The sequence below is a fragment of the Aulonocara stuartgranti genome, assembly GCF_965226115.1.
Source record: "Aulonocara stuartgranti genome assembly, chromosome: 18".
Taxonomy (NCBI): domain Eukaryota; kingdom Metazoa; phylum Chordata; class Actinopteri; order Cichliformes; family Cichlidae; genus Aulonocara; species Aulonocara stuartgranti.
The window spans coordinates 21760042-21774075 of NC_138954.1; the positions used below are offsets into that span (position 1 = coordinate 21760042).

Here is a 14034-nt window from a genome sequence, read left to right on the forward strand (position 1 = left end):
GAGGGGCGCTCTGAAAGGGTGAAGGGATTAGGGGGGGACAGAGTTAATGAGATTGTGGCATTGTTTGCGAGTGGATGTGAGGAGCGGATGTAGCTTTGGTAATCTTGTTAGGAGTCACGGAACTAATGTGGAGCTAATTTGCTCTCAAAAATGATCAGGACAGAAAGAGATGGAGACAGCTCCAGGCTGAAGGACAAATGCTCTCTAATTTCAGCTGATAGGGGAACAAAAATTAGAGTAAAGATGGTTAATGTTTACTGCCTCATCAGGAGCCTCTTCCCATGTCACTTAGAAGAACACCCCACCTCTATCAGCCATCAAGTTCCACGTGGCAGCACGCAGTTTACAGGGCTGTTTCTACCACAGCGCCCTCTCCTGGACTGAGGTTGGGCTTCTTTAGTGCTCGGTGGATCTTTGTGTGCTGACACATTAAAACTGGTTGTGACCTACAGCAGTGCAGCCAAGCTTCAAATTGATCATTGATCCCTATAGCAGGGAACTGAGAGTCTCATAAAAGAGGAACACAGAGAATTTACAGACAACTGGAAAAGCTTTTATTTATTTATTTACTGATTGATTTTGCATTGAAATCTACGACTGATCTTTAGACTTATGAGAAACTAAATAGTCTATGAAATGTAGAATACGTTTGTGAAAAGGTCTGAAAACTCTAAAGCGTGTGGAGTGAGTTTAGAGCTTTCTCAAATAAATAAATACATGAAAGTAAAGGAGAAATGTAGAATAAAGTGCAACTACCTACCACATTTTTAAGATATAAAATATTAATTGTTGAAATCAAAGATTCTGAAGATCATTGTCATATTTTCTCTCTCTCTCTTTTTTTTAAATGAGTTACCTTATTTCCAGAGGTTTTCCAGTTTGAAATAATATTCAGCTGTAATGACTACAGCAGACACTAGATGTCCTTATAGGACCGCTGAAGCCTTCAGCCATTATACACAAAAAGAGAGGCAGTTACATTCACATTTAAATGAAGAAACTTAATGAGAAACTGCGAGTTTGGAATAACATTAGACCACGTCACTGTCTCAGCGTGCAGTGCCATGCATCTCACCACAGGAGGTGCTTTTCTCGCTTACCATTGCATCTCAAATGCAAGTGGGGTGGTCCTGTTTACTGTGCAGCATTATATTCTGTTTAGAAATGTCTGCTGCCAAATTAGCTGCCTTGTCCTTTTTGTGCGGTGTACATTTCTATACAGTAGTTACGAAGTTACACCTTATCCAAACGTGAAAAAGCTGAATATAAACACAAACATAAATAATTAATAAATAAATTCAGCAGCAGACCAACTGAGGCTACCTAAAAATAATAATAATGATAATTATTGTTAACAGACAAATCATCATTATTATTGAGAAGAGTGTAATTGTACCATTACTTTCATGGCTTGACTTTTCAGAACTATTTTCACAAGATACTTGTTTACTACTCCACATGATAGATCAGTGCTACATGCACATGTTCCACAAAACATTTATATTTAAAAAAAATCCACACGAAGGCTTATACTAAAATCTTTAATCTTACTTTTTAATCTTATTTTGCAAAATATTGAAATTAAATCTAATAATCTATTTTGAGCCTCACACAGAAATGGTTCTTTACCTTCATCATCCATCTAGATATTTATACATTCACATCACATACAGAAGGTCTGTAACGACAGCAAGTCTCTGATGGGTTCAAGTCCTTTTCCCAAAGACCACCCGGGGTCCTGTTTTTGCCCCTTGTGGTTCTGTAGAGATGATCCAGATGGCAGGGGATTTCATAAAGTCTCTGTCAATCACCTTGTTCTCCTCTTCCCGGGCCATTGCCTCTACTTCAGGGCTGGTTTGTGGGGACCAGTCTGCCATGAACTTATCCTTGGCCTCACAGTAGTTCACCACCACTTCTGCAGGCTGCTCCCCAAACAGCCAGTCTTGAGTACAGAAAGAGAGGGTAGGAGACAGATGTCACAGAGAAGCGCTGCCAGTAGCTTGTGGTTTGATTATTCTGGTCTTTAAAAAGCTAGCGGTACAGTAACAAACCTGCACAGTCATGGATGAGGTCTTTGATGAGGTGGCCCGTGATGGCGTAGAGAACCGAAAACACGATGAAGACGGCTATGAGCAAGTAGAGGACGTAGGTGGGCAGGTGGATAGCATCCCGAGAAGGAGGGATATATGACTCAAATAACACTGTGCCATCTTCCTCTTTGTGACGAACGTTTAAGCTGTCCATTGCAGTCTGGCTGCCTCTGCTGTCAGCCTGCGAGTCCAGTTAATATCTGTGGGTCATCGCTGTATTAAGAAGCCGGCACAAAGATTTAATCGCACAGAACGTTCTGTGCAAAATACAAAGAGATCAGGAGGAAATATCACATTCTCCAATGTCAGCATTGTAACAACAGCAAAATTACTCAAAATTCAGGAAATCGTGAATGAAACTCTTTGCATGAATCAAGGAAGCTGTGAAGATCCTCTAATTCACAGCTGATCAGCCTTATGACTAATGACTGCTAAAGTAAGATTTAAAATAAATGCAAAGCTGTATCTCATGTGAACAAGATTCCTGTTTTTCTCTCTGTAGAAATCTATCTATCTATCTATCTATCTATCTATCTTACATCACTCAGCTGTATTTAATATGCTCAAGTGCAATAATCCTCTGCATTTATAAACAAGGTCATCACCCTGGGCACAAGCAGGTATTAGGAGAAGGTAAGATGGATTAATGAAAGCAGACAAGACAGGAGGAACGAGTGTGTATTATCGAGTTGTTTATTGGGGAGAAGCTTAGTCCAACACCAGGAGAAGTGATGTACGTTTTCTTTAGAAACACATTACAAGCACATGTAACATGACAAGTCTTTTTGATTTTGCAATTTCACAACACTTTCTGTCTAGCCTTGTGGACGAACTGGACACAGTGTGTTTCCAATGAACATTTTTAGATGTAAAGTTAAGTTATTAACATAACTGATATTTTTACTTGAAACTTAATTTGTTTACAGTTTTTACCACGAGCAGCTGGACAGCGAATTTCAGCATGGTGCAGTAGAAACAGACTGACAGTATGGATCGTGCTTACTAACAACATTTTCTTGTACATTTTTTGCACGCTAACTATAACACCAGCATAAAACAAGAGTGCCTCAGCCTCTGCATCACTACAGCGAGGACATCACTGATCACTGCACTGTGATTAAGACGTAATAAAAACTGCTGTGATGAAAAAACTCAAAGGGAAGTGACGTAAGGGGCCACGGGGCAGGCGAAGGTCACGCTATGTGTGGAAATCCTTTTTTCTCCAGGGTATGACGAAGCAATGGCGCTTCTCAGCGGAGGGGTGGATGGACGACAGCGGCCTGCGTCTCCCTGGTGGAAACCAGGCAGCTGGCCTTCTTTTTCTTCCTCCATTCTGATCTCATCTTTCTCCAACAGCTTGCTGGAAACGCTGAGTCGCCTCTCTTCCTCTATTTCTGCATCCCCTCCCTCTGAATCATCCTCCACTGGTTTGGGGCCAAATATCCAGTCTGTAAGAGGAAACATGTTGGAAATGAATTAAAATGATTTATTTTTATGTCTTCTCTGTGTATCTTTTAAAGGGGCATTGCACCGGGTTTAGATTCACTTCAGTTGTCATGTCATGCATGACAAACTGCAGCATAGAGGATGCTGTTTCTTTTGGGGGGTTATTAAATAGCCAAAGCAGGAACTTTGTGGAATTGCACAAATTGAACATTGACCGCCCCCTTAAGATGGCTTTTTTTAGCAGCCATTTGATCAGCTGTTGACATTCACCTTAAAAGAATAACAGACACCACTGGGAAGGTTATCCTATCCACAAACCAGAGGGTGAACATGAAGGAAACTGTCGTCAAAACAAGGAAAAGATCAAAAGTTGATTCACGAGAGCTCAGGGACAGAAAGGACACCACAAACACAGATGCCAGAGTGGACACGGTGGCATCAGTTCAGGATGTGTCCACTTGGGGTTACCTGCCAGGTCATGCAACAGGTCATCAATGAGGTGTCCCACTATGGCGTAGGTGGCCACTATGATCACCACCACCCCAACTATTACATAGACTACATTGGGTGGGAGAGTTATAGCATCTCTCGCAGGGGGGATGTAGTCCACAAAATACACCTCCTCCTCCTCCTCCTTCCTTCTAGACAGCTGGAGGAGTTGCCGGAGCTCAAACGCAGACTGTGTGAAGTTTGAAATCAGAGCTCCTCCTGAGGCGTTCAGGGACACATTTGGTTGCCGGTTCATGTTTTGTCTTGGCCGGTTTTTGAAACTCTTTTTATGGTTTTGTCAGCTCACAGAAAGCGTTGAAGCTTCGGGGCTGTTTCTTTGGGTGATGACAGATTTATTGTCTTGTTGCAGATCTGCGCTCCTTCACTCCTGCACTGTGAATGTTTGGAGAACAGGTGATACAGGTGCACCAGGGAGGAGGAAGAGGAGGCGGAGGAGGGAAACAAACTAAGCATTAGAACATTTTCAACATCTTCTGGGTGTCGGAAGGATGAGTGACAGGTGGAAATGTGCGGATGGTTTGAAACTGAGAGTACTGTTTCTCAGCAGTGACAGCTCCCTGTCACAAAATGGCTCTACAGAAATGTAGTTCAGCTGACAAGTAAAGCCTGATACTACCCATGTGCCAATTCTTCTAATCTTTGGTCTAGACTTGAATCCCAGAATTCCTCATTCTCATCTTTTGCACAGAGGGTCTTCGGTCCAGGAGAGCGAGACAGAGGAGAAGTGAATGTAGGACAGGCGGAGTTAATAGGATTGAGTCTGTCATAGAGCAATATCAGCTTTCCATCTGTGGGGATTAGAGATATGAGCGAGGAGAGGTGGACAGTAATATGCCAAAGAGGCTTATGGTCCCCCTTGCATAAAGATATGATATGTATATTACAGTGAACCCACTTTCACTCAGGTCCAGACTGGCATCACTTTATAGATACTTTCAAATGATCTTATACACAATTTGGCACTTGTGACATGTCACATAATTCACTAACATGAAACAATGCTTTCATGAATGAGTTCTTGCTCCCTAACAGAGCATGATATCATTGCAGGTAGAAAAGGTGCACATCTTAACGTATTTTTCTTTATAAATGACTCTTGTAAAAATGATAAAGAGCCAGAGAGCAGCTCCATTCATATGACAAAAGATGAGAAAATGGCACAGATGACATGGAAGACAGCACTGCATTGGAGTGTCACAGGGAAAGAAAATGAACTTGCCTGCAGCAAAGAGTTGAGACGATTCCTCTGGTTTTTTGTTTTTGAATTCTGGGGTGAACTGTACAGAAGCAGCTCTGGAAATAACCACAAAAACACAGCATAAGGTTAGCGTTGCATAGTGGCTGCCCTTTCATAACAAGCCTAAAGCTACACAATCTTGTTTTTTCTGTACATGTGGGCAGGTAAACAGGTGATATATATATATATATATATATATATATATATAGAGAGAGAGAGATATTTTTATCCTCACAAATATTCTCAGTGCAGCATCAGGATGTGGATGTGGTTTCCACCAGCATTTTAGGCATTGGCTTGTTGTTCTTCCTTTTTCCAGTTAAGTTTGTAAAACTGAGAGGCAAGAAACTTCCATTCAATGACCGTTACGGCTATATTGGCGAAAAGAATGAACCAAGAGACTGGGTGCATACCCCAGTAGAAGACGTGCGACATGTTGTGGAGAGATGTAAAAAATAAAATAAAATAGAGAGAAAAAGGAAAAGGAGGAAGAGTGAAAAATAAGCTTTCAGGAGAGATGCAAACGAGAGATGAGACGAGGGTTTCTGAATGTGTCTCAGGATGAAGCTGTTACGAAAGTAACACCAACTGTGCCAGTTTAGAGGTGGTGTTTAGTAGTTTAGTAATCCTAACAGGATTTGCTTGACTCATGCCACTGTCACCACCAAAACCTTTTCACCGAGTCAGCAGAAAGCTTAAACGGTTCATTTAGTGTCACCTGAAGGACCTGTTGCCTGCGGATGGTGTGTGAAGTGTGTGTGTGTGTGTTGATTCACACTGCAAGCAACAAATGTAGCTAAAACACAATAAAATGATGCGAAATAAATATTAAGATAAATTGACACTTTACCTGTAAGAATGATTCTTCTCATCAACTTGCAGATTGCTTTAGGTTATTTTTTCAGTTCAAAACAGGAATCCAAGGCTTTTCCAGTTAAAAAAAATAAAATCAATACATAAAAAAGAAGCAGAAATTCACTGTAAGCACTACTAGCTGAGCAGAGTATCCCTAAGCAAATAACATCCAGTCACTCATTCAGGTAGATCCATACTGGCTCCCTCAAGCTGGGGTGACCACCTTCTTGGGCTTGTCTTCTGGCTCCATCAGCCACTTGTAGTAAGCATCGCCCAGGATGAAGGCCCAGTAGAAGACGGTTAGAGAGGTGTTCACTGTCATGATGCCGATAATCAAAGGGTGCCACATGGTGGCAGGTTTTAGAAAAAATCTGTCAGCCTAAAAAAAAGAAAGAAAGAAAGAAAAAGCTGGTGCTGTGTGTGTGTGTGAAGGGTTGTAGCAGTAGTATCGCCTGCCTGTCTGTTTCTACTCTCTGCGTGGACTCCCCACCCCTCTCTGTGCTCTCTTTCCACTGGTGACTAAGTTTCTGAGGCAACAGCAGCATAATCCTCTTCAGCAGCTTTGTTACAGAAGATAAGGGTGCGCTGGATGTAGACCTGCTTTACCCACCCTTGTTCATCCATGAGATGGTGTTGTGTAACGCAGGTGTAGGCATTCTTCACAATGAGCTTTATGAGGCAGTGCTTTACAAAGAAACAGAAGCTATGTAAAAATGTCACACTGATTGTGAGTTTTAAACAGTGACCTGACCTAAAAGACATAATCTTTGTTCTGAACTTTATGTTCTCTGTAAGATATCAAATCTAATCCACAATCTAATCGAGACTGGAGACATCAGATGGAGGAGTTAATCTTACACCAAACAGCACAGATGGCTCCTTAAACGAGCCCCATGGGCGAGCAGACCCTAAAGACCACGCTTGCCCTGACATCACGTGACTTGAATAGCTGGATTGTACAGACTCATCTGGTGCAGGGTATCTACAAACAGCATGATTAGAAAGCGAAAAGACAGAAAACTGAACTTAAAAGGACTTCAAGGGGAGGAAACACTGACATGGGGAATCGTCCTCCACCAGGTGGCAGTCTGTACAAAGACTGAGTGAATGTTTTAAAAGACGCATTTAATGACAGATCAGAGAATTTAATGAAAAACGTGAAGGAAAAGAGCGATATTTGCGCATGATGGGCGATTCAGCGGTCCGTTATCTGAACTTTGCATTACTCTCCCTTTAAATGTTCTCTCATTAGAGGTGCCTCCTGCCTAGGGTTGCCAACTCCCTGAAAAATAAATAAGGGACACCTCGTGGCCAGGGCCGGGCGACCCAGTTATCTTCACCCTTCCCAGTGTGGTGAATTTTCTAGCTCTTTTTTTGTGTGTGAAATTATTTTTTTTAACCCTTTGACTTGAATTTGATTTAAGTAGATGTGTATACTTTGTGATATGAACACATGTGAAACAAATGATCATTTAGCCATTTATTTTTAGCTCAAAATGACAACATTAACACAATAAAACAGGTCTCCTTCTTAAACAGAAGCCTGTCATGCTTAACTTTTGAGAATATAAGTAAATCTTTCTTTAAAAGAACTCTGTCCTGCTTAACTTAAAATAATAGAAAACAATAGAAAGAAAAATATTCTTGTAACAGTGCACATTTAGTGCATTTAGTACAATCGGCTTCAGTTGAAATATTATTTCAGCTTTTCTAATGCTAATCAGCTGCTCCTGTTTGTAAACCCGCTTGTTCCCATGATTACGCATCATAACTCATCATCATTATTCATCTATGTATTACTTTTATGTATTAGTCATCTATTTGTTGTAATCATCTATCCTTGCAGTTGTTTATTACACAAAATAAATTATATTATCACACTTCTGGCCACATAGCGCTGATATTCATTGCACATGCCCATATTAACTTTTTCCAGCCAGGTGTTTTCCTTTTCCCATTCTTCCCTTTCTCTGAGGGGAACAAACATTGCTGCTCTAATGCTGGGCTCACACTGTGCGGTTTTAGGCCCATTTTGAGACGATTTTTGACCGATTTTGCCCTTCATCGTGCATCGTGTAGTATACGTGGGGTAACGAGAAGTGATTAACACCTCACGACCAGCTCCCGATCATCAATCGCTCGTGAGGGTCTCATCACAGCCGCTCACACTGCTCGCGCGCAAACACGTAAACGTTGGTGTAAAAGACGTTGCAGCACGGCTGTGCAGCGTGTGATCTGGACACAAGCGATGGAGGCACAACTTGTAGAACTTTGGAAAGCTCATCCGAGCCTTTTCGATGTGGCATCACAAAATTATCACGACCACAACAACCGTGAAAATAGTTGGATTTACACTGCTGCTCAATTACAGCTGCCTGATCATGTTTTTCATTAGCAATTTAGCAAAGTTGATGGTGGTGGTGTGTCTGTGTGAGTGTAAGACGGAGAGAGAGAGAGCGCGACAGATTTTCTGTTATAACCTTCGTGTTATGGAGGCACAGTGTGAGCACTCAGGTCGCATCAGAGCATCGGGCGGTATAGTGTGAGACCTGCATCGTGACCTACCAACTTCTAACCCCTGCGAGTCAATCGTGCAGTTTGAGCAGGAGCTGAATAACGTGACTGAAAAAAATCGCACAGTGTCTGCCCAGCTTTAGGTGTACTGTCGTCCGAGACTTGCACCGCCGTGTCGGCGTTTGTTTCCCTGTTGGCCATGCTTCTTGTTGTGGTCATCTGTTGTCTTCCGGTATTTTCTCCGTAAGCGACCTTTCCTCGACCAATGAGATGAGCGGTAATCTGAATTGTCATAAGTGTGCTGTCAGCTCATTGGTCACAAAGCAGGAGAGGGGCTGGGAATTATGTTTTCAAACAAAGCGTTAATTCCATTAACATTTATAGACTACTTTTGATTCTCACTGTATTACGGGACAAAGTGCGTCCCTTATTAGCTCAATACGGGACGTGTACTTTTGTTTCGAAATACGGGACGATTCCGTATTTTAAGGGACGGTTGGCAACCCTACTCCTGCCCGAGGTGAACTTTGACACCTGCAGGACAGCTGCAGGCTTATTGGCGCTGAAGGTTTCATCACAGATCAAAAGGCAACGTGACGCTGCTTTAAATCGTCTCCTGCGTTCAGCGGCAGCGCAGAGGGCGCTGCTTTAACATGACTCGGTGCACAGCTCTGAAACGTGCTTAGGAGGGACAGATTTCTTTTTTATGTGGAACATTTTTAAGGTTCACCATAGAGACCAAACAACACGTTTACAAGAATGAGGCCACCGACGGAAATCAGCGTTTTTCTCCTTTCTCTTCTGGCACCTGGAGTTTTATACACAATGAACAACATCCCAGCGCTTCAGGAGTAAGTGTGTGTGTAGTCGGATCATTTCAATCTAATCTCGGCCTGTTGTGTGGAGGCATGGTAAAGCCGCCGATATTAATAGGCTTATGAAGCGGCCCACAGCCTGAAGGGAAAAGGGCGTGTTTACCCAGAGGAGAAAAAAAAGATTCACCAAGGCTGGAAAATCTAATGCTGTGAACTTAAGAGATCCGTTATAAAGTCTTAAAACGTAGGCCTAAATCTAAATTAACGGAGTGTAAGGCTATATCGCCCACGATAATGAGCGTTAATCAATCAGTGTTACATCCCCACACTGCTCCGAGCTTTTGAATTTCACCAAAGAGAAACTGGCAATTAAAGAGCCGAGAAAGCTTTGAAAATAATCAAGTAACAGAAATGTTAATCTTTTTGAACCCTCTATCTAAACGTCCTCCTTTTGTGGCGAAAGCTGCGATATTTCGCAAAATTAGATCATTTTAAAGTCTCGTCGATCGTCACTGATCTTGAGTTAATTTTTATAAAGCACAAAATGAAGTTTAAGTTTTATTCAAAGACTTGTCGTTTTATAATAAAGCAGCTTAGAGAGAATTAATTATCTACGTCGATCCTGATTTACTGGTTAATGTTCTCCAGAATAACTTTGTTGTGTCTGAACTCGTCCTCAGACCTCTGGTTATCTTGGGGATGGGAGCGGTCATCCTGGGGTCTGTGCTTCTCCTCCTCTTCCTCACTGTGCGGCACAAGGCCAAAGTGGACCCTTTGTTCTATGGTACAGTCACACTAACACATGCTTTCATATAAATGAGTAAAGTCCAGGTGGACGGTTGTTATTTCTCTTTCTTTCTCTGTATGTTTGCAGTGTTCGCAGAGTTTTCCTTCACCTGCCTGGTGGGTCTGACCAATGCTTTAGAGCAGGATGGGTTTATCTCTGGCTTCATGGGCTTCTACATAAAAATGGTAACCTCTCGCTTTTCTCTCCAAGACTGATCAGTTTTGGGTTTTTTTTTTACTTCATAAGTTTAAATGTTAAAGTTTGGATGTTTCTTTCCCTTCAGGGTGAGCCTCATCTAACCACTGCCTATGCACTGATGATGTCTTACTGGGAGGGCATCGTTCACTTCATCCTCTTCCTCGTTATCATCCACCGCATGTTCTCTGGGTAGGTTTTGCCGCTGCCGTCACAGTCTCTCATGTCTGTGCTTTAGTGAGACCTCTGACTTTCTGTCGTGCAGGAAGTCGTATCGTAGCCTGGGCCTGCTGTGGGCAGGCTCCTCCATCGCTCATCAGATCGTTCACATCCCAGGAGTGGTCATTGGTGAGAGCAGCATGAACACAGTCTGGTCAGATCGGCGCAGTTGTTTGTGACCACGTGTATTGATGAAGTTCTCATTTGTTCAGGCAAGTATGGGTCCAACATTCGACCAGCGTTTTGGAGGAATATCCCCTTCTTTTTGGCACCTTTCTGGGCAGCCTCGCTGCTCTTTAGCAGACCCAGAGAGATGCAAATCATCACAGCAGATAAGGTAAAAAGTTCTCGCTTTTAGGATGTGTTCATTATACACCATATACTCCGAGAGTAGTCTAGCCAGAATCTGGTTACAGCTTACATATCTGTGCATATTGTAGTGCATTAAACTTTAAAATTCTGTAGCCACCTTTCTAATTAGGAGTCATGCTCAAGGTTGGAGACTAACTCAGCTGTCATAGGGCAAAAGGCAGGGTACACTGGGACACAGGGCTAGCACAGAGACAGACTATTCCCACTCATGGTCACACCCAACTGAGACTCATCAGTTAACCTGATATGCACCTTTGTGGATCGTGTGATGTCATCTGATTGTTGGGGTTTTCTCTCTGTTATGGTTCATGGGTTTCTAGGGTCTTTACCTCACAATATAAAGCACCTTGAGCGGAGTGTTGTTGTGATTTGGTGCTACATAAGTGATAGTTAGACTGATTTAAATTTGAATAGAACAGGATCCAAATGACATTAAATTATACTTTAAAAAAGTGTGTGTATGTATGTAAGTTGGGAGAAGAAAATTGTTGTTTTTGCATATGAACTCCAGATGGTGTCAGAAAAATCATTTGGGGACATTTCTTCACAGTTGGCCTTTTTAACTTGTACCCACAATAATATTTATTCCACCTGAAATGCATTTTTAGTACTTGGAAAAACTCTGTTAGGTTCAGGAGGTGCTGGAGGGTACGTAACACCCTCTTGCTTGCTGTGAATTTTCCACACAGTTACATTCTTTATTCCCACGTGAGCTCAGTGGGACATCACACAGGCTTCCCACTGGGGAGCAGGCAGTTTGAGAGCTGTTTTAATATCCAGTTTGACTGTGTTAGACATTTGTCTTCTCACAGGTAGCTCCGCTGGGTAATCTCCAGACACGTTCAGTTTTCCGATGCCCGTGTGAAAATAACCTGTACGGTGTAAAATGAACAGCACCAACATCAACTGTGAACATTTCTGTGTCGAGCAGATCGCTGCAGAGCAGAAGAAAAGTCTGCTGTTTCGACCCATTGACCTGCTTCTCTCACTGCTGTTACTGGGATCCATGGCCTTCTCCGTGTTTAGAGGCTTTGTAAGTGAAACATCACAAGACCTTTTCTGCGTGTCGGTACTTGCGCTTCTGTTCGCGCTCCAGTCTTAACTCTCTTCGTGTTGTGCTGCAGGTAGTGCTGGACTGTTCTCTGGACACCTGTTTCACCTACATCTATCAGTATGAGCCGTACCTCAAAGACCCCGTTGGCTTTCCCAGGGTTATGGTGAGTCTGGAGACCGAAGACTCAGAAACTGAGTTAACTCTAATATAATATGTAGTTTATTGTTTAACTGTTTGGTGCACAATTCCTTTAGATGCTCGTGTACTTATTCTATGCACTGCCATTGCTAACGGTCTTCATCTACGGTCTGAAAACACCTGGATGTAGCTGGATGTTGGACTGGACCATCTTCGTTGCCGGCGCCATGGCTCAGGTAATTGTAGTTTTCTCATCTCGTGCTGTGATTAATATTCGTTTAAACAAAAGGAAAAATGGAAAGCTTCATGTTGACTTCCCTCCCCCTCACTCGCTGTTCCCTCCAGACCCAGTGGTGCCATATCGGAGCATCTCTGCATTCCCGCACTCCCTTCACGTACCGAGTCCCAGCAGACAAACGGTTGCCTGTTATCGCTCTCAATGCGCTGCTCGCTGCTGCACCGGCGCTGCTGGCCCTGCGCTGCCACACAAACCCTGCTTATTTTATGAAACCTGTTCCTGCGGGACAATCCAACAGCAAGAAAAAGGAAAACTAGACCACACGCAAGCCACGGACTGGTGAGGAATGCTTACTGGGGCACGAACTGAATTAAATGCACACATTTTTCATCCCTAAAACCCAGAGGAAATCTAAAAACATTGCTCTCTCTGACTCAACTGTTAAAAAAAAAAAATCAGTCACCTCACCCAGCACTTCCTGTATGGACTTCTGGACCCTGATAAGGAGGCTGTTGATGGAGGTGAGGACCGTGATCAGATCGCACAGCGTTCAGGTGACTCATGCAGACACCCAGTTTGTATCGTCACAAAACTTCAACTAACCTGAACCATGCAGGTCAGCAGCAGCACCGGAGAATGATTCAGTCCCTTTTTTTTTTTTTTTTTCTATACAGAAATCTAAACCAAAGCTACAAAATTTGAAGATTCATTTTTTTGATCTTGAATATTGCAACTTTCACCCTTCTGTGATTTTTAGCACCCCCCACGCTAACTGTGAGTATATTAAATGTTGAATATCAGCTGAATCCTCTGTAGGCTGAATAACTTAAGAGTTGCTGATAAGAGAGATGACTCACTCGAGCTGATAGCTTGGAGAAGAAAAAACCACCTGGTGATCGACGTTGTGGTCTAGCCTTCATGTGCCTGGAGCCTATAAAGAAATCAGACAGATACTAATCGCTATTCCAGTCCACTCCAAGTCCAGACTGTCATTTTCAAGTTAAATATTCAGTTTACAGTCATGTGAAACGGGGAAAGGAAGCACATGGAATTTGTTTTTGCTTAATAAACAACTTAAATGATTACCACGCTCATTCTTTCTATCTACAGTTTGAGAACTGGAGCGCTGAACTGTGGCTATTTTTGTATTATAAAAATGGGACACAGATTTCTCGCTGCTAGCTGTGCATGTCAGTGTTTGATTAAATTACATTCTCATTAACCTTTTCCTTCGCTAAATATTGAGAATATTTATGACTCTCATATCACGTCTGAGCTTCTAAACTTAAACGCACTTCTTCCCGAACCAAGTGGTTTACGGGTTCAGCAGTCGCGTCTCCGCAGCTGTCAGTGTTTTCTCCAGCTGGTGATGTCATTGTGCCCTACTGCACTGCTCAAGTTATCAGACTGATAAGAGGTGAACCCTGGATTTAGGTGAGCTGTCAGACACAGCGGCCATAAGGATTACTGCAGGAAACGTCTCAAAAAGCAAAAAAAAAACATGTTTTGGCTGCTAAAGTGTCATTTGACTTTGTAAATGGAACATTTCCCTTTTTTGTGTACA

The 14034-nt window shown here is 42.5% G+C and overlaps 3 protein-coding genes across 7 annotated transcripts; 1 reads left to right on the top strand and 2 right to left on the bottom strand.

The window, feature by feature from the left end:
• Positions 1–1533: 1533 nt before the first annotated feature.
• LOC309693544 (uncharacterized protein) lies at positions 1534–2685 on the bottom strand. The gene is made up of 2 exons (XM_082512875.1): positions 2052–2685; positions 1534–1942 (listed from the first exon to the last, which is right to left on the bottom strand). Exons 1-2 carry the CDS (start codon positions 2242–2244, stop codon positions 1707–1709), a joined length of 429 nt encoding a protein of 142 aa, XP_082369001.1. The 5' UTR covers positions 2245–2685; the 3' UTR covers positions 1534–1706.
• Positions 2686–2767: 82 nt separating this feature from the next.
• Positions 2768–6934, bottom strand: LOC309693545 (uncharacterized protein). Of its 3 annotated transcripts, XR_014272670.1 has the most exons (3): positions 5519–5896; positions 5266–5339; positions 3522–3538 (listed from the first exon to the last, which is right to left on the bottom strand). XR_014272670.1 is itself a non-coding variant. In XM_082512876.1 (2 exons), exons 1-2 carry the CDS (start codon positions 4279–4281, stop codon positions 3243–3245), a joined length of 573 nt encoding a protein of 190 aa, XP_082369002.1. In that variant the 5' UTR covers positions 4282–4504; the 3' UTR covers positions 2768–3242. The 3 variants fall into 3 exon arrangements, 1 of the variants encoding a protein (XP_082369002.1); XM_082512876.1 differs by lacking the exons at positions 5266–5339; positions 5519–5896 and adding an exon at positions 4005–4504 and having other exon boundaries at positions 2768–3538; XR_014272671.1 differs by lacking the exons at positions 3522–3538; positions 5519–5896 and adding an exon at positions 6134–6934.
• A 188-nt stretch (positions 6935–7122) lies between these two features.
• On the top strand, positions 7123–13555 carry LOC309693543 (transmembrane 6 superfamily member 2-like). Of its 3 annotated transcripts, XR_014272669.1 has the most exons (12): positions 7127–7408; positions 9173–9503; positions 10148–10251; positions 10342–10439; positions 10538–10641; positions 10715–10797; positions 10881–11005; positions 11972–12073; positions 12165–12257; positions 12349–12468; positions 12578–12991; positions 13145–13555. XR_014272669.1 is itself a non-coding variant. In XM_082512874.1 (11 exons), the coding sequence occupies exons 2-11, from the start codon at positions 9412–9414 to the stop codon at positions 12811–12813; spliced, it is 1083 nt and encodes a 360-aa protein (XP_082369000.1). In that variant the 5' UTR covers positions 7123–7408; positions 9173–9411; the 3' UTR covers positions 12814–13555. The 3 variants fall into 3 exon arrangements, 2 of the variants coding, with proteins under 2 accessions (XP_082369000.1, XP_082368999.1); XM_082512874.1 differs by having other exon boundaries at positions 7123–7408; positions 12423–12468; positions 12578–13555; XM_082512873.1 differs by having other exon boundaries at positions 12578–13555.
• The last annotated feature ends 479 nt before the right edge of the window (positions 13556–14034 follow it).